Source organism: Mobula birostris, chromosome 31 (genome assembly GCF_030028105.1).
Source record: "Mobula birostris isolate sMobBir1 chromosome 31, sMobBir1.hap1, whole genome shotgun sequence".
NCBI classification, from domain to species: domain Eukaryota; kingdom Metazoa; phylum Chordata; class Chondrichthyes; order Myliobatiformes; family Myliobatidae; genus Mobula; species Mobula birostris.
The window spans coordinates 36,418,964-36,438,104 of record NC_092400.1 but is presented as its reverse complement, the minus strand read 5'-3'; the positions used below and the strand labels follow the sequence as shown (position 1 = coordinate 36,438,104).

The 19,141-nt window shown below is 42.1% G+C and overlaps 1 protein-coding gene across 3 annotated transcripts in view; it reads left to right on the top strand.

The window, feature by feature from the left end:
* kctd10 (potassium channel tetramerization domain containing 10) overlaps window positions 1-7,467 on the top strand; it is a 46,418-nt gene extending 38,951 nt beyond the window's left edge. For all 3 annotated transcript variants that reach the window (XM_072247590.1, XM_072247589.1, XM_072247591.1), the window contains 2 exons: window positions 75-270; window positions 2,788-7,467. In XM_072247590.1, the coding sequence (XP_072103691.1) occupies window positions 75-270; window positions 2,788-3,006 (415 nt within the window). In that variant the 3' untranslated portion in view covers window positions 3,007-7,467. The remainder of the gene's footprint in view (window positions 1-74; window positions 271-2,787) is intronic.
* Window positions 7,468-19,141: the final 11,674 nt, after the last annotated feature.

The following is a 19,141-nucleotide window of genomic DNA, read 5'->3' as shown; positions in this document are numbered from 1 at the left end:
TCTGTCAGTCAGAAATTAAATTTGAGGTTCTGACCAAGTGATACCAAACTAAATACAACTTATTGTGTTTTCAGCAATTCTGATGATAACATGCTGAAGAACATAGAGTTATTCGACAAGTTGTCTCTGCGCTTCAATGGCAGAGTGCTTTTCATTAAGGACGTCCTCGGCGATGAAATCTGCTGCTGGTCCTTCTATGGACAAGGTCGAAAGATTGCTGAGGTGTGCTGCACTTCCATTGTGTACGCCACAGAAAAGAAACAGACCAAGGTGGGTTTCAGTTCGAACCTACTTTTAATTTACTGATAGGCTCTTCCTGTGAACTAACTCAGTGGACTTGTGCTCTCCTCGGTTACTGGCTGACCTTGCCTTTTAATTTTAAGTCAAATTTATGGTTTAGTTTTGCCTTGAAATAAGATTTTTCAGTGTTTTTGAATGTGTCAGTGCTTTAATGAGCCGTTCACTGTTGCCAAGGCAATTGCTGTTTACTGTAGTGAATGGTAATGAAATTATCATGAGATGAAAAGGAGATGTTCTCCCAGTGGTATGGCATCGTTCATCTCTGGGCACAAAGTACTTCGCTGTGAAGTGAACGTGTAGTGTAGTCAGTGTTCCAATGAGAAAGAAACAACAGAAAGATCTATCCTCAACAATTTTTAACACATCTGATACTTGGCAAACAAATTATCTCGTGGTTGAGGGATTCACATCGGCCAAAGCACCAGACATCACTTGCCTTCTCCTCAGAATCAGGTTTAATATCACCAGCATATGTTGTAAAGTTGTTGTTTTGCAGCCACAGTACTTTGCGATGCATTATAAAAACTGTAAATTACAGTAAAAATATCTTTTAATTAAGTAGTGTGAAAAAAGGAAAAAAGTAGTAATGAGGTAGTGGGAATGGGTTAATTGTCCATTCAGAAATCTGATGGCAGAAGGGAGGAAGCTGTTCCTGTTGGTGTGTGTCTTCGGGCTCACACTCAACGATGTCAGAAGTTGCCCCATGGAATCTTTTGCATGTATCCAATAAATCAAATATCCTACCTCTTAGAACAACATTCCAAGTGTAGTGACTTAGCATCTTGTTTTAAGTCTGCAATAGGTCTTGAACCCCACAGTCTTTTAGTTTGGACAGGTTCTACTCACTGAATTATGGCTGAATTAGAATCTGATTTATGGCTGACATTTGTCAAGAAATTTGTTTTGTGGAGGCATTACCACATCTTACAATAAGAATATTTAAAATAACGGCAAAATAGTGAGGTAGTGTTCATGGACCATTCAGAAATATGTGATGGAGATGAAGAGGCAGTTCCTAAAATGTTAAGTGTGCATCTTCAGCCTCCTGTACCATTACCTCGGTGTTAGTAATGAGAAGTGGATGATACAGCCAGACAGAAAGCTCTCCACCCACATTTGTAAAGATTTGCTAGAATACTTTGGTGACAAGTAATCTCCTAATGAAGTATAACCACAGGTATGCCTTCTTTTGCCTAACCATGATCTTCTGAAATGTTGACACCCGGGAACTTGTGGCTGCTTGCTCCAAGGAGTTCATGTAATAGCATGGTGTCATCGTGATCTCAGGATAAGTCTTCCTTTAACTTACTAGCCACACAGTTGAACTAATGGTGAAGAAGCTATGTACTCTTCAGTCCCTGAGATTAGGGTGGGGGGGGGGTGGGTGTCAGTACTGCGCTGAGAAGTAGAAACTAATATTAATGTTTTGTATTACAAAGTTTTATTGGGAGTTTTTGTTTCTAACACTAGCTAGTGATGTGTGTTTTGTGATCAAAGTATTGTAATACTGTTTCATCATAAAATCCTGTTTGATGTTGAAAACTGTCAGATTAATCAGTGAAATGTAAGATCCAGGTAGCGATGACCAGTGGAAGGTGGCATGTTTATTGAAAGATTGGATTTTTGATTGTATGCAAACCTTGAAGCATTTCCTTCAGGTGAACTGAGGCAAAGGTGTTTAAAGTGATTCAAACAGGAATTTCATGGCCTGCCCATTGGGTTAACTCAAAGGAAAAGACAGACTTCCATCTTGGAGATGGCCTGGATTTCTGAAGGAAGTCCACATGTATCAGCAATCCATTTCAAGCAGACTGCATGCTGTTTTATTCCCTCTACTTTTAGACAGCTTGTTATCCAAGAGGCATTAAACTAAGACCCACATAAGCCCAGGGTGGGTACCAGTTGAAGAAAAACGGAGGAGATATCCTGGTGTCCATTCCCTGTCCCAATAAAATTGCCAGGCAATCTAAATGATCTCTGCTGTTTGTGGGAGCTTGCTATGCATGGATGGGTATCATCTACAATTATAATGACTGCATCAGGCACTCCTGTCCCACAGCCCCTCATCCCTCCCCCATGCACTGCCACTTACTGTTATTTGTACATTGTGTTTTATAGAATTGCTTTTATATTTATTGTCTTTTATGCTTAATGCTGTTGTTTTATGCTGCATGGGATCCAGAGGAAAATCATTTTGTTCTTCTTTACACTGGTGTACTGAAGAATGAGAATAAACAATCTTGAATACATTTCAAAAAAAGGTTTGGGTATAAACAGTGCAAGATATTATGAAAAACACTATAAATGTGCACCCACTTTTTTTATGGGCTCAATATCCTGGTGTTGAGGCTTTCTGGTCTCCTGTGTCTAGTTTTAACAGTATGTTGTGAAATAAGGTGTGAATTGTGCCAACTCTTTCATATTTCCACTACTCAAATGAAATGTGTTGGATTGGTGTACAGCATTGATGGCTTGTCACTCCTGCAGGTTGAGTTCCCTGAAGCCCGAATCTATGAAGAGACTCTAAATATTTTGCTGTATGAGACTCAGGATGGGCGCGGGCCAGACAACGCTCTGCTCGAGGCGACGGGCGGAGCTGCCGGCCGCTCTCACCACATCGAAGAGGAGGAGGAGCGGGAGAGGATTGAACGAGTTCGGAGGATTCACATCAAGCGTCCAGATGACCGGTCACACCTCCATCAGTGAGGAGTAAATCATCCGGCTGAAAGGCTGCCCAGATCCAATCCTTCATCCCTTCCTTCCTCGGAGAAAGAGAGAACAGAAAAACATTGTCGCCGAATGGAGCTCTTGCAGAGTTTAACAGTGGAAAATGGGTGAAAGCCATTTGGTAAAACTTAGCCAGAGGATGATTTCATGAGATGCAGTACGTGAAGTCTGGAGAATTGCAAATCAAAAGTGGGAACTTGGCTGCACTGCTAAATTCTAGCCTTAAAATTTACCCTATTCACTGAAGAAGCAAGGTACTGCGTGTTTAAATGTTGTACAGGATGTTACTTTTAAAAATAATGTGTGTACACATTTATTTTCAATGTTAACAGATATGCTGCACTTTCTCCATATGTAGCTCTTTGAACCCTGCCACCCCCTTCCCCCCGCATGCTGCTGAGAATAAACTTAGAGATGGGGGGGAGGGGTTGAAAATTGGGTGAATACACACCTGAGAGACAGAATGGTGTTCTCATTGAACATCATGCTTCATACCTGTTCTTTCTATTTCAAATACTGCCATCCTGCTGTGTACTCCAGCATTTTCTCATGGTCATTGCAGTCGTTTTACATGATTAATTGCTGTAACATATTGCTGAGCAAAAAAACCTTTTCTTTCATATCGACCATGCTGTACTTGTATTCCTCACTGAGTAAACGTAATTATTTATTTACACCGTCTTTTTGATTTACCAGCCAGAGAGATATTACTGTAGTTTGGATTTTCTTGCTGCCCCAGAGTGCTACAATCCATTACTTTTGGAGAGCTACACGATGTCCAGTCCATCGCTCCTAATGCCCCACAACGCCTCTCTTTAATCTCTAAAATGCAGCCCAGTAGATTTGTAATGTGGAATCCTCTTCCTACGATTTGTCTCCTGTCTTTTACTCCATTGTATATTATGTTTTTGCTGTGCAAATAATTGGAAGCTTGAATCGTGGCTTTCCATTTTGAAGCCGTGTTCGCAGAAGAGATTTATTGGGAATACTTTATATTTGAAGATAGAAGGGCGGGCCTGTAATGTCAGGTGCACAATCTTAGCATGAAGACAGGGATTTAATCCCATTCTATGGGAGTGTTCAGTGGACCTTTTTAGATTATGTGTTCCCATTACAAATACTTAGTCATACATCAGTACTCAGAAAACCAAGAACTGTGTTCTGATTTCCAATGTTTGTCATACCTGTGTTGAACTAAATGACAAAATTCATGCGTGTCAGAGAATTGGTCGCCAGAACTGTGTGGTGGTTTAAATTGTCCTTGTAGCTCCAGACTTTGACTAAGTATTTTCTATATTCTTGTACATTCCCTACTGACATTAAAAATAACCCTTTCTCCAAACCCCACCTTGCCAGTACTTAGGGCTGAGATATCACGAGATAGTCTGGTGGATATCACGCTGGACCGCAGTGTTAGAATGCTTGCTTCTGTGATGGGAAAGGGCAACCTTCCACAGCAACTTATTTTAATAAATCACTGAAAGAAACACTTAAAACATTTGAGTCAACAGTAGCTAATCCCAAAAGAAGAGGACCCATCTGTGGGAGCTTGTATGTTCATTCTGAAGCCACATTTTATTATATTACCTCTAGGCTAACATTTATTAACTAGTAAATAATATATTAACACAATTAAACCATGTTTCACAGATCTAGTGCTGGGTTTTAAATCACAGTGGAAATTTCTTAATGTGTTCACTTTAATTGTGGAGGGAGGGGGAAATCTCAATGCGATGCAATCAGGTTAGTGATTCTCACCCGTGGCAAGCTGCACTTTGAGTTGCATGTTGCAAGTGATGTGATTCTCTAGTTCCTGAATGAGACTGTAAATTAAGGTGATAAATCACACTGAGTTAATTCCATTTTCCCAAAAGCATGTAGTATATAAAGTGGAGATGATTTAGGGATGGTCTGAACTTGCTGGCTGGTAATGGATTAGATTCAGACCATCACACACTCTGATATAAGTCTAGTGCACTCAGTTAGTCTGCTGAACCTACCTGAGTACCAATTATGTTTGTCCTTTAGGCACATTTTCATTCAACAGCCCAGAGTGCCAGAGAAATGGGCATGCGATAAGCTCAGGGCATTAGTCTGGTTACCCACCTGTACTGTCTCATGTTTCCAATTAATCGGCACTGTCTTGTTTCCAATGTGCTAATGAAAATGATACCCAGTACTGAAGAATCACTCATTGCTTGCATCACCAGGAAGATGAAGGATAGAATGAGACACTTTCAGCCTGACCAAAGGCAAACGTTGTTTCAACTTGCAGTTAATCAGTAACATTGGTACCATTTCAATGCCTAGAACCCGTGATCTGCGCTCACACAGCATCTAGCTTATTACATTTGCAATTACCTTTGAGGGAGAATTGCAACTATTTGAAGCAGGAGCATGCGTGCATTGAGTATAGTTACTCCTGGAACTTGGTTGGCCCACCAGTTCTCAGGGAAAAAGATCCTTATGTTTGCAGAATCGGTTAGTTTTCTCGCAGGAGTAAATGTTGGTCAAATGCCACCACAAATTACTACAGTCAACAAGATGGAACCTGCCTCTGGGCTAATCAGCAACTTTAATTCAGGTGTCACCTGTTTGTTAGATTTGTGGAACAGGCCTGAGAATTGATGCCAGGTGAGCCAGGGTGGGGACTGTTCACTGTGTCTGGTGTGTGCTGGTCAGCTGAGGGGAGCTCATTTCCAGGCAAAGATCTACTCACCAAGTTCACCAGGAAAGTTGGAGTGTACATAACCAAGAATCTATTTGGAAAATGGAAGACTTATTTTATTTCAATAAGCTAGTTTCAGGAATAATTTGAGTTAAAAAAAAATTAAGGTAAAAATATTTGTCCTCAATCACATGAACTGAATGAACTAGATAGATATACATGCACGTAGAAGTTGGCATCCAAAAGTTTGAACTTTTGTAGAACTGAATTTTAGAAGCAAGTTACAGCCTGCAGACACTAATCTTGCTGACACCAAAAATGAATTTGTTTTTCTACCCCATTATCAAAGGATGTAAAGAAGTTAGGGATCAGTGTTGTTCATTCGCCGTCAACGCAGTGTGCCATGTTGTATGATGTGGGCAATCATGCTCTCCATGACCATGATTGTTTTTGGCAAATGTTTCCACAGAAGTGGTTTGCCAGTGCCGCCTTCTGGGCAGTGTCTTTACAGGATGGGTGACCCCCAGCCATTATCAATACTCTTCAGAGACTGTGACCACTGATGCCAGGGAGATGTAACCAGGACCTGTGATATGCACCATCTACCACCTGATGCCTCAGGACCCTGATCAGAAGGCTAAGCAGGTGCCGCACCTTTCCCAGGGTGACCTGCAGGCCAGTGGAGGGAAGGAGCGCCTTGCATCTCCTTTAGTAGAGATGTATCTCCTCCCCCACCTCCCATTCATTACTGTCTCAAATGGCAGATCTTTAATTTACTATGACCAGGAGCTGATGGTGATAGTGAATACTGCTCAGGGAATGTTCTCAGTGTTGGTGGATGTTCAAAACACTGCATCAGTGTTCACTTTTTTTTATTGTAAAACTACACAGAGCAATCAGTTAACATTCTACTGCAGTCTCTCCTTTGCTTCCCTGCCGTCCATTGAAAGAGAAAAGTCTTCCAATGATGATGCAAGATAAAACAGAAAAGCAGCTTTAAATGCTTTTCAGAATTAATCTTGCTTGAAGGGTTTCGGCTCGAAACGTCAACTATACTGGTTTGGCTTGCTGAGTTCCTCCAGTATGTTGTGTATGTTGCCCAGAATTAATCTGCTTGTTTTCCTTTACCTAAGTCTCAGCCACACCTTGGTGGACCAATTAAATGGCACGAAAGTCTTTGCTTAGATTCAAGTATTTGATTAACAGCTCACGTTGAGCAGCCCAGAGCACGGTGGTTGGTAGAGGGTTCTCGAGCATCATCTGCCGATGACTTCCTCAAAGTATAACTTGATTTATTTTGGCTGAGAAGATTAGTGGTTTTAAAAACTGACAGTCAAATTCAATGGGCAAGTTCATTCAGAAACTCCCATTCGGTGATGTAGATTTGGGCAGTCTTCGGTCACAGCACAGGAATCTAAAGCTTTTATTTAAGACTGTGAAACAACTAGCATGGACAGTAGAAAGATGGACCCTAGTGCTAATACTCACCTTGAGTTACAACATTTACTGTTTCTGCGTTACTGCATTGGAGAGCTCCTACAAATGCACGATAATCTTCTCAGAGTGCTTGATGGTGTCTGACAATACAGCATGCTTTATTCCCTATCTACTTTTATACCACAAATGTTTTTTTAATAAATTGAGTTATTTTTCCAATCCAGTACTGTATTAATCTGTTCACAGCATTGCACCAAGTTTTCTGTATACAAATATACTTCACTTCTACATCTGCATTTGTATATTCAAGTAAATGTCTGATTTTATTTTCCAAAGTGTTTTGAAAACCAATTTTGTTTTGGTCTGTTCAAATTTTTGACTGTCAGAGACATTATGTTCCATTTTATTTTATAATACGTTTTAAAAATCAGCATTTTGTACAGATGTAAAAAGAATCTCCACCTTAGCTAAGTGAGATAAATAAATAGTGAGCTATATTTATACATACTTGCCCTTGTGTGCTCACCTCCAAGACAATATGTCTGGTTTCTGTTTAAGTCAATCTTTCTAGCTTGGTGTATAGAGTCATAGAAGACAACAGCCTATTCTAGTCTGTGCCACTTTATGACTCTGCTTAGTGTGTCAACCTGTACCTAGACCATTGCTCGTTATACTCCTCCCTCCATGTACCTATCCAAATTTCATGTAGATATTTCATTTGAACCCGCATCCACCACTTCCACTGGCAGCTCGTTCCACACTCTCATCACCCTCTGAGTGAAGAAGTTGTTCCTCGTGTTCCCCTTAAACATTCCACGTTTCACCATTAACCTATGACCTCTAGTTCTAGTCTTAGCCTCAGTGGAAAAAGTCTTGCGTTTACCCTATCTCTATCCCTCATAATTTTGTTTGTATCTATCAAATCTCCCCTTGTTCTCCCACATTCCAGGGAATAAAGTCCTATAGCATATTCAACCTTTCCCTATAACACAGGTCCTCAAGTCCTGGTAACATCCTTGTAAATTTTCTCTGTACTCTTTCAATATTCTTGATACTTTAGTAGTGATGAGCACTTATCAATAAGATTGATATCACTTCCCAATCAATTTAAGTGGGTTTGTTGCGCCTTCAGTACTAGGATTGGATCTTGTTCTCTAGGGTTAAATGAAACCAGCCAAGATCTCATGCTCATCACTATCCGCAGTCTGCAAAACCACAGTGACTCAGTTGAATCTGGGCTGGAATGGTGGTGTAGAAGCTAGTGTGGCACGATTATAGCACCAGTGAATCACATGTAACTCTGCTGCCTGTAGTGTTTCTACGTTGTTCCCATCACCGCATGGGTTTCCTCCTACGTTCCAAAGAGGTGCAGGTTAATGGGTTAATTGGTCACGGGTGTAATTGGGCAGTGTTGGCTCACTGGGCCAGATGGGCCTGTTACTGTGCTGTATCTCTAAATTACACACTGCTTTGTTTTCTGTGGATTTGATTGTGTCAATTTCTGTATAAACTCCCTACTCATCTACAAATCCTAACAGCACTGTTTAAAGCATTAATTGTAAATTGTTGTTAACCCAGTCATGCCAAAATTCCAGTCTTTATTTACTGACGATCCAAACGTATTTGGATAGTGTTCCTGTGTTGGATTGTGGCCTACATGAACATCTCCCATTCCCATATCAGAATCCCAAACACCATGATCATCCAAGTTTACTCTCTTGGAATTACAGAGAATTACTTGAAATTCAAATTACGGAGCCTTGTGAGGGGACTGTTGGTGGATAGTAATCTGGAGACCTCAACTATTAGCAAGTGGAGCAGCTGGGGAATTTGAATGTAATTGAGTCTGGAAGAGAAGTTAGTGTTGTTGTTGTTAACTGAAATTAGCTCAAAGTCAAAGTACATTTATTATCGAAGTATTTGTACTGTACAACCTTGACCGTCATCTTACAGGCAGCCACAAAACAAAGAAACACAACAGAACCTACTTTAAAACAAAAAGACCGTCAAACACCCAATATGCATAAAACAAAAACAAATCATGCAAACTGAAGTTAATGAAAGTGAGTTCATGGCCACGAAGCAGTTCATCACTGCAGTCTTAGTTCAGTGCAGAGACAAGTAAACCTCACGGGGCAGTGAACTGAACTGCCCATCCTTTACCTCCAGCCCTTACACCCTGACCTTTTGAATCTGGCTCAGTGCTTAAATCGTTCAAACCTCAGGCCATACCTCACTCTCTGACCTGGGCCCTGCCGTTTCAATACGCTCTCAGGCCTCGGCCTCGTTGACTCAGTGGTGCTTAAATCGATCAAACCTCAGATCTTTCCTTGCTTCCGGGCCCGGGTTCAGCCTGCCCTTGCCTCCAGGCCCACTCCAGCAACGGCCAAACATTGGCTCATTCCCCACTCTTGTACGCAGGCCAAGCCACTTCGATTCAGCCCATACGCAGCATGCCACAACCATCCTGCACCTTCGAGACTTCCGTTCGCTCTACATGAATGCCAGGTTGTACAGGCGGTTCAAAAGCTCAACTCTGACAGGGAAGTTACAGGATATTGATTGCAGTGATAGCTTATCGTTTGCCATTATCAAAACTACCTGAATGTAGTTCAGGCGAAGAAAAGTTTTCTATCTTTGCCATGTGGTCTGAATGCCTTGAAACCCACTGATTTGATTAACTCTTAACAGTCCTCCTGTGAGATAATTAGGCATGTACTGTATAGTAAAACCTGCCCTTGCCAGGTATCATCAAATCCAGAGAACAAAGAAATAAAATCTTCAGTGAGCCATGACAGGACTGAGCCAGTGAACTGTTTTTTCCTTGTCCTGAAGCCTCAGCTCAACAGAGTCGAGTTCTAAGCTACCAGGAAGTTCTTCAGAGATCTCGGCCAGTTTTTCCCCACCCTTAAAATAAAGGCCAGGATTTTGCACTCTGCGTGGGAGAAGTAAGGGCTCACTAGAAATCTATAGCAGTTCCCATTATGAAAACCCTGTCATTTTGAAGACTTCTGTAGGATGGCAAACCATAGAACAATAATCACACCAAAAAAATTAAGACAAGATTAAAAGAGAAGCTCGTAGAAAAATTTGAACATATAAATCTGAATGCAAAAATGATTCTACAACTCAACAGGTCAGGCAACCTCAATGGAGAGGAATAAACAGTTGATGTTTCAGGCTGAGACCCTTCATCACAACCATATTTAACATATTCAACATTTAAATATTTTTTTTTTCCCCAAATGCAGCCTAGTTTTTCTTGTGATGGAATGGCACTCCAGGCTAGTGTAGCAGTTAGTGTAACACTATTATCCTGTATCTCATGATCTTGTTACGACGCCAGTACCAGGGTTCAGTTCCCACTGCTGTCTGTATGTTCTCCCCGTGACCACGTGGGTTTCCTCCGGGTTCAATTCCCATCACTGTCTGTAAGGAGTTTGTATGTTCTCCCCGTGACCGCGTGGGTTTCCTCCGGGTTCAGTTCCCACCACTGTCTGTACGGAGTCTGTACGTTCTCCCCGCGCCCATGTGGGTTTCCTCCCATGTTCCAAAGACGTATGAGTTGGAAGGATAATTGGTCACGTGGGTGTACCGTGCAGGCACATTGGGCCAGGAGGGCCTCTTACTGTGCTGTATCTCTGAATAAAACAAATTATCAGCTTGGGTTTTTCCAGAATCAGAGAGTTTGTCATTTAGCCCTACCCAGCTACCTTTTGTCATACATGGCTTAAGCTGTTCAGTCTTCATGACATGGAATGAAATTGACAACATATCACTTTCTTTGTTAATTCCATCTGTGAAGTGTGACACCTGACACCTTGTGTCTGAATTCCCTGAGCTCTTGACATTTTACCAGGTATTAAGACATCACTGACAGCCGTGAAAGGTTATTACCTTTGGTTTTGCAGAAGGTGCAGGATCTTCTTTCGAGTGAACTGAAGTGTTGTAAAAGGAGGCAGACAAGGTAAGTTAAAGTCAGCATAAAAGCAAAAGAGGGCATACAACAGAACAAAAATTGCTGAGAAGCAAGAGGATTCAGAAATCTTAAAAACCAACAGAAGACAACTTGGAAAAAAAAAATGAAATATGAAGGTAAGCGAGCCAATAAAATGACATGAAATGATCTTTCAGATATATAAAGTAAAAGAGAAGCAAGTATGGGCATCTGACTGATAGGTAGTAATTGGGAACATCAAACTGGCAGATGAATTAAGTAAGTATCATTGTGGAAAACACCAGCAACATGCCAGGAACTCAAGGAAGTCAGGGCAATTGTGTGTAATGACTGTTACTCAGGAGAAGGTGCTTGGGGAGCTGAAAGGTCAGAAGATGGATAAGTCATCTGGACCAGACAGACTGCACTCCGGGGTTCTGAAAGAGGTGACTGAAGAGATTATAGAAGCATTAGTAGTGATCTTTCAAGAATCACTAGATTTTGGAATCGTTCCAGGGCAGGAAAATTGCAAATGTGACTCCACTCTTCAAAAAGGCAGGCAGGCAAAAGACATAGGCAAATTAGCCTAGTAAGGTGTGGAATCCATTATTAAGGATGAGTTTTTGGGGTACTTGGGGACTGAAGTCAATTAGTTTCATTAAGGAGAAATCTTGCCTGACGAACCTGTTGGAATCCTTTGAGGCAGGATAGACAAAGGAGAGTCAGTGGCTGTTTGGATTTTCAGGACGTCTTTGACAAAGTGCTGCACGTGAGGCTGCTAAGAAGAGCTTGTATTACAAGAAAGATACTAGCCTGGATAAAAGATTGGCTGATTGGAAGAAAGCAAAGTAGAAAAAAAGTGGGCTTTTTCTGGTAGGCTGCCAGTGACTAGTGGTGTTCACAGGGGTCAGTGTTAGGACGGCTTCTATTCACGCTTGTCAATCATTTGGATGATGGAATTGATGACTTTGTGACCAAGTTTGCAGATGATACAAAAAGATGGAGGGACAGGTAGTGTTGAGGTAGCAGGGAGTCTGCAGAAGAATAGACAGATTAGGAGAATGTGCAAAGCAGTGGCAGATGGAATACAGCATAAGGAAGTATTTGGTCATGCACTTCGGTAGAAAGAATAAAGGTGTGGACTAACTTCTAAATGGGTAAAGCACACAAAATGCTGGAGGAAGTCAACAGGCCAGGCAGCATCTATGGAAAACAGTACAGTTGATGTTTCAGGCTGAAACCCTGAAGACTGGAGAAAAAATCGCTGAGTAGATTTGAAAGGTGCGGGAGGGGATAGAATGTCCAGGCGATAGGTGAAACTTGGAAGGGAGGGATGAAGCAAAGAGCTAGGAAGTTGATTGGTGAAAGAGACAGAAGGCCATGGAAGAAAGGGGGAGGAGCACCAGAGGAAGGTGATGGCAGACAAGGAGATAACGTGAGAGGGGGACAGAAGGGTGGGAAATGGTGAAGTTGGGGGCTGAGGGTTGTGGTTGGCATTACTGGAAGTTTGAGAAATAGATGTTCATGCCATCAGTTTGGAGGCTACCCAAACAGAATATAAGATGTTTTAAGTGTGGCCTTATCTTGATAGTGGAGGTGGCCATAGACGGATGTATCGGAATGGGAAGTGGAATTAAAATGGGTGGATACCGGGAGATCCCGCTTGTTCTGGCAGATGAGGTGTAGATGCACTGTGAAGTGGTCTCCCAGTCTATGTCGGGTCTCACCAATACACACGAGGCCACATCAGAAGCACCAAACACAGTATATGACCCCATCAGACTCAAATGAGTGTCGCCTCACAGGGAAGGACTGTTTGCGGCTCTGAGTGAGGGAGGTGGTGTAGGGGCAGGTGTAGCACTTGTTCCACTTGCAAGGATAAGTGCCAGGAGGGAGATCAGTGGGGAGGGACGAATGGGCAAGGGAGTCGTGTGGGGTTCATTAATGATGGACCCCTGTCTTCCAGCATTCAGTACATCATTCGCCGCATCATCCGGTATCTTCAACGGGATCCTACCACCAGACATGTCTACACCTCCCCCCATTCTCTGCTTTCTCTGCGATTCCCTTGTCCATTCGTCCCTCCCTCCTGCAAGCAGAGAAAGAGCCACAGCTGCCCATTCACCTTGCTCACCTCCATTTGGGGTCCAAATCAGTCCTTCCAGGTGAGGCAACACTTCACCTGTGAGTCTGTTGGGGTCACCTATGGTATTCGGTGCTCCCAACATAGATTGGAGGATTGCTTTGTCGAGCACTGTCGTTCTGTCTGCGCCAGTGGCCATTCCTATATTGACATCATGGTCTATGGCCTCTACTGCCATGATGAGATCACTCTCATAGGAGCAGGAGTCGGCCATCTGGCCCGTTGAGCCTGCTCCGCCATTCAATAAGATCATGGCTGATCTGACCATGGACTTATCTCCACCCACCTACCTTTTCCCCATAACCCTTAATTCCCCTACTATACAAAAATCTATCCAACCTCATCTTAAATATAATTATTGATGTAGCCTCCACTGCTTCATTGGGCAATGAATTCCACAGATTCACCACTCTCTGGGAAAAGCAGTTCCTCCTAATCTCCATCCTAAATCTACTCCCCCAAATCTAGAGGCCATCTGTTCCCCTCTATCCACTGCGCCTGTTATGTCCTCAAAGAATTCCAGTAAGTTTGTCAAACAGGACCTGCCTTTGCTGAATCCATGCTGCATCTGCCTGATGGATCCATTTCTTTCCAGATGCTTTGCTATTTCTTCTTTTATGATAGCTTCAAGCATTTTTCCAAATACAGATGTTAAACTAACTGATCTACCGTTACTTCCCTTTTACCTACATCCTTTTTTTGAACAGTGGCGTGACATTTGCCATCTTCCAATCCACCAGAAACTGCCCAGGGAATTCTGGTAAGTTATCACCAAAGCCTTAATTATAACTTCTGCCATTACTTTCAGTACCCTAGGATGAATTCCATCAGGACTAGGGAACTTATCTATCTTCAGGCCCACAAATGTGCTCAGCACTACCTCCTTAGTGATAGCTATTGTATGTTCTTTGGTATGTTAGACGTGTCCTCCACTGCGAAGACAGACAAAATAGTCATTCAAAGCCTTGGCCATTTCCTCATTACCCAATATCAATTCCCCTTTCTCATCCTCCAAGGGACCTACATTCACATTAGCCACCCTGTTCTGCTTTATATAATGATAAAAACTTTTACTATCCGCTTTTATATTTTGTGCTAGTTTATTTTCATAATCTGTCTTCCTTCCTTTATTGCTTGCATAGTGGTTTCTTGTTGCTTTTTAAAGTTTTCCCAATCTTCCAGTTTCCTACTGCTCTTGGTGACTTTGTATGCAAGAGCTTTCAGTTTGATGCCTTCTTTCCTTAGGTATCCAAGGCTGACTCTCCCCACCCTTACTCTCCTTGCTTTTAACTGGAATATGCTTTTGTTGAACACTATGAAAAATCTCTTTGAAAGACTTCCACTGTTCCTCAACCATCCCACCATATAACCTGTGTTCCCAGTCTACACTAGGCAAATCCTCCTCCATCCCATTGTAGTCTCCATTGTTTAGGCAGAATACACTGGTTTTAGATTGAACTATTGCACCCTCCATTTGTATGAGAAACTCAGTCATACTGTGATCACTCTTTCCAAGTGGATCCCTAACTACAAGATCACTAATTTTACCTGTCTCATTGCACAGGATCAGATCTAGGATAGCACGTTCCCTTGTAGGTTCAGTAACATGCTGTTCAAGAAAGCCATCACTGATGCATTCCATGAAGTCCTCCTCAAGACTGCCTTGACCAACTTGATTCACCCAATCTATGTGCAAGTTAAAGTCCCCCACAATAACTGCAGTTCCATTCTTAAATTGCCTCAGATATTTCTGTTTATTGCCTGTGCCACTAATGTTATTATTCGGTAGCCTTTAGACAACTCCCAATAGTGTTTTTTTTTCCCTTTAGTATTCTTAATCTCTACCAGATGGATTCAACATTCTGCTCCTTAGATGTTATATTGTCTTGCTATTGTCCTGATCTCATCTTTAATTAAGGATGCTACCCCACCTTCCTTTCCTTCCTGCCTATTCTTCCGTATTACTTGATATCCTTAGATATTTAATTCCCAGTCCTCTCCACTCTGTAGCCATGTCTCTGTAATGACCCTTTTGTAGTGATTTGTGCCACAAGTTCACTGACCTTGTTTCGAATACTACAGGCACTCAGATAATGTGACCTTAACTCATTGTGTTTTTAAAATCTTGTTATCTTTTACTCTTTTGCACTTGACTTTTCTTCACTCCACTCTTACTTTTCTCTTTTTTTATAGAAACATGGAAAACCTACAGCACAATACAGGCCTTTCGGCCCACAAAGCTGTGCCAAACATGTCCTTATTACATAGTTACCTATAGCCCTCTATTTTTCCAAGCTCCATTGTGACGGGGTCCTGAATTACCCCTATGAACTGTGCTTTTGAAAAGAGAGAGAGGGAGAGGTATTTAACACCGACATCTTGTTTTGAAGAGAGAGAGAGAGATGAAGACTAACTTTTGGATATCTGCTGAGATGGAGAGAGAGAGAGGGCACTGAGCAGCTTGTAACTCGCTATGGTAATCGAGGGCGGCGTTATTTGATGGACAATCGATGTTATAGTTTCTCTGGAGTGTGTTTATACTTCCCAAGGACATGGCCTGCTAGCGCGTTCTTACACAGAGAAAGGAGGGAGGAATTATTTGAATGACAGCTGGTACTCAGTACGGTGAGATAAATAAGAGGTCAGATGATAGACCTGTAGCACATGTTTTTGGACACTGAATGAGCTTTGTTGTGCCCACAGAAAAAGTGGGTTTTTAGAGGATTGATCAAGCGGATCGATCAGTGGCTCTTGCAGTGTGAACAGGGCGTGACCGGTGGGGAGTTGTCCATGTGTCCAATCCTCGCCTGGGTTGATAGCTCCACCACAGAAAAACGGTCCCCTGTGTTGAAGTCACAGTCGGTGACTTTTAAAGGATTTCGGAGGACAACGAGAAGATCGACGGTGTCATCTCACCTGAAGACTCAAATCTCTCCCTCTTTCTCTCTCTCCATCACTACTCAACTCAATACCACGAACTGAACTGAACTTTACTCATTGTTGTAAGACTATTTATTTACCCCTAGACTTGAAGAAGCTTGGTTTTCCTGTATATTCCATACTTATATATAATTATTGCTAATCTGTTTGATTTATCTGCATTTAAATTACTGTATTGCATAGTTACTAATAACTAATATTAGTTAATAGCAATACTGGACTCAAGTGTTTTCCATTTCTACTGGTTCTTTAACCCATCACGGGTACATAACAAAATTAGGGCCTGCATCCGTGATGTAAACGAAATTGGTTGGGGGGGGCCTCTTTGAATTGATTGGGGAAATTCCCTTTTGATTTTCTTGTGTGGAAATACAGCAGAATTGGACGTTAGTGTTGAGAAGTTTCTGTTGGAGCCAACCCCGGAAGCGTTGGATGATGCTACGAGGAATGTGCCGTTGGGAATTGCTCAAAAGTTAAGACGAAAGGTGGCCACTAACATGAGGAAAGCTCAGATGCAGACGAGCCCAGCATTATATAGTTAAGGGAACGTTTAATGAGGAGGTGTTAGAGTTATTTGCTGAAGATAAGGTACTTACTGAGGCTGAGGTTCAGTTGCAATTGAAATTGAAATTAAAACAGCTTAAGGCTGATGAAACAGAAAGGCAGAGGATCCATGAGGCCAGAGAGGCAGACAGAGAGAAGAGGGAAAAAGACAGAGACAGTTTAAAAGGGAGATGTGGCAGCTGAGAGGTTGAGTCGGACCCTGATGATTTTTACAGCTCGGAAGGGCTTGTTCTGTGTGATGAATTTAAAAGTTGTGTCCCCTATGATGTAAGGGCATAACCAGATGCAGAGGATGCTGCCACCCTGCGGGGGTCTGCTCAGAAAGCAGACAAAGTTGTTTTAACACACGAGCTTGAGTTTACTCCAGATGAGAGTTTCCCAGAGAGTAGCTGGGAGGTTCGGGGTGACCTTGAATTTGAAACTGGGACAAGTGATGACAGCCCAGAAGAGGCAGCTGTCCCGATTGCCTGTGTTCAGGTTGTTGAAGTACCTGTGAGTTCACAGGGTTCTGAACTTGTGTTGAAGCTCAGTTAAAGTCTGAGGTGCCTGACTTGGTTGGAAAGGAATGCAGTTTTTTTTGTGTCAGATGATCTTGGTTCAGTGAGTAAGGGGTTAACCTTGGTACCAGTGGAATGTGAGGATTCTCAGTTACTTGTATTAGAAAGTGAACTAAAAGTTAGTGATGAGGTGAAAAGTGGTGAGTTAAGTGTTAATGGAGGTAATGGGAAAAGTGCTGTTCCTGGACTTCTGGATAAAGTACTTGAAAAGGTTGGATTGGTTGTGCGACCCTTGACCCTGCTTGCAGGACAAAGGCCTGCTGAGGAAGGATGTGCTACTCTGTTGAATTTTGTTTGGACGTTTGGAGGTAAACACCTTCAAGGTTATGATGTTGTGGAGAAGGAGGAGGATTGTTATGGTTTTGAGGTGGAAGTTGTTATGGAGACAAGTCGAAGTGAAGGTCGTAATCAGATAAATGGGTTGTTTGGCCTCTTCCACGTGGTTCTTATAAGCCTGGTGATGGTGGTAAGTTAAGTAAACAATGGAGGAAATGTTGACACCTCTCCAAGATAAGGTTGATATAGTTGTTCAATTAATGAGCAAAGCTGCTGCTGAGAATTCACACAGAAAGACTGATGTTTATCCCACTTGCACAAATACTCGAAGCATGTTTAGGAAGCCTGCTGAGGCCCATGATAGCAAAACCAGAGGTATAAATTATGAGAATGTGTCACAGACTTTTCTACCTTCCAGATTTCAGCAGGACATAGCGGGTAGTACAGCTGATAAGAGTAAGGTGTATAAAGAAGGTTTGTCCTGATCGAGGAAGGAATTTATAGAGGAACAGAAGCGAGATTCTGAAATGGTGGCTTTAAAGGAGATAGCTCTCACAGGAGAGGAGGTTCAGAGAGAGTCAGTCGGATATTACCTTAAAGATAGGGTGTTGATGAGGAAGTGGAGACCAGCCACTGTGCATGCAAGTGAAGACTGGGTTATTGAACATCATGTGGTGGTTCCGAAAGTTTACAGGGCTGAAATTTTAAACATGGTTCACAGTATGCCTTTAGGTGATCATGGAGTGAGAAAGACAGTGAACAGGATTGTGAAGGAATTTTACTGGCCTAGTTTAAGAAAGGATGTTGTGAATTTTTACAGGACTTGCCATACCTGTCAGGTTGTGGGGAAACCAAATCAGGTTATTCAGGTAGCACCACTTAAACCGATAACCTGCTTTTGGTGAATCTTTTTCTAGAGTCATAGTGGATTGTGTAGGCCCATTGCCAAAGACTGCAGCTGGTTATCAGTATGTGTTAACAATTATGTGTGCTGTGTCCAGGTTCCCTGAAGCCGTGTCTTTTGAAAACATCAAGACCAAGACTGTGGTAAAAGCATTCAGTAAGTTTTTCACACTGGTAGGTCTGACCAAAGAAATTCAATTTGATCAGGGTAGTAACTTTATTTCGAGAACATTCCAAGGGATAGTTGGAGAATTGGAAGCTAAGCACATGGTGTCATCTACATATCACACAGAGTCCGAGGGAGCCTTGGAACTGTTCAATTCCACTCTCAAGACCATGATTAAAACATATTGTGTGAAAAATGGGAAAAACTGGGATGAGGGGGTTCCCCTACTCTTATTTATTGTTGGAGATGCAATTCAAAAGCCATTGGAGTGTAGTCTATTGGAACCTGTGTTCAGAAAGAGACCAAAAGGACCTTTGACCCTGCTCAGAGAACTATGGTCTGATTTGGAAACGTGTCAGTGTGCTTAATTATGTTTTAAAATTCTGGAAAGGATTTAGTAAGATTTGTGGCCTTGCAAAGGAAAGTTTACAGAATGGGCGAATTAAAATAAAACACTTGTTTGCTAGGATTGCACCTGGGAAAATTGTTATGAAACCAAAAGGTGTCGTAAAGGCTGTGGAAT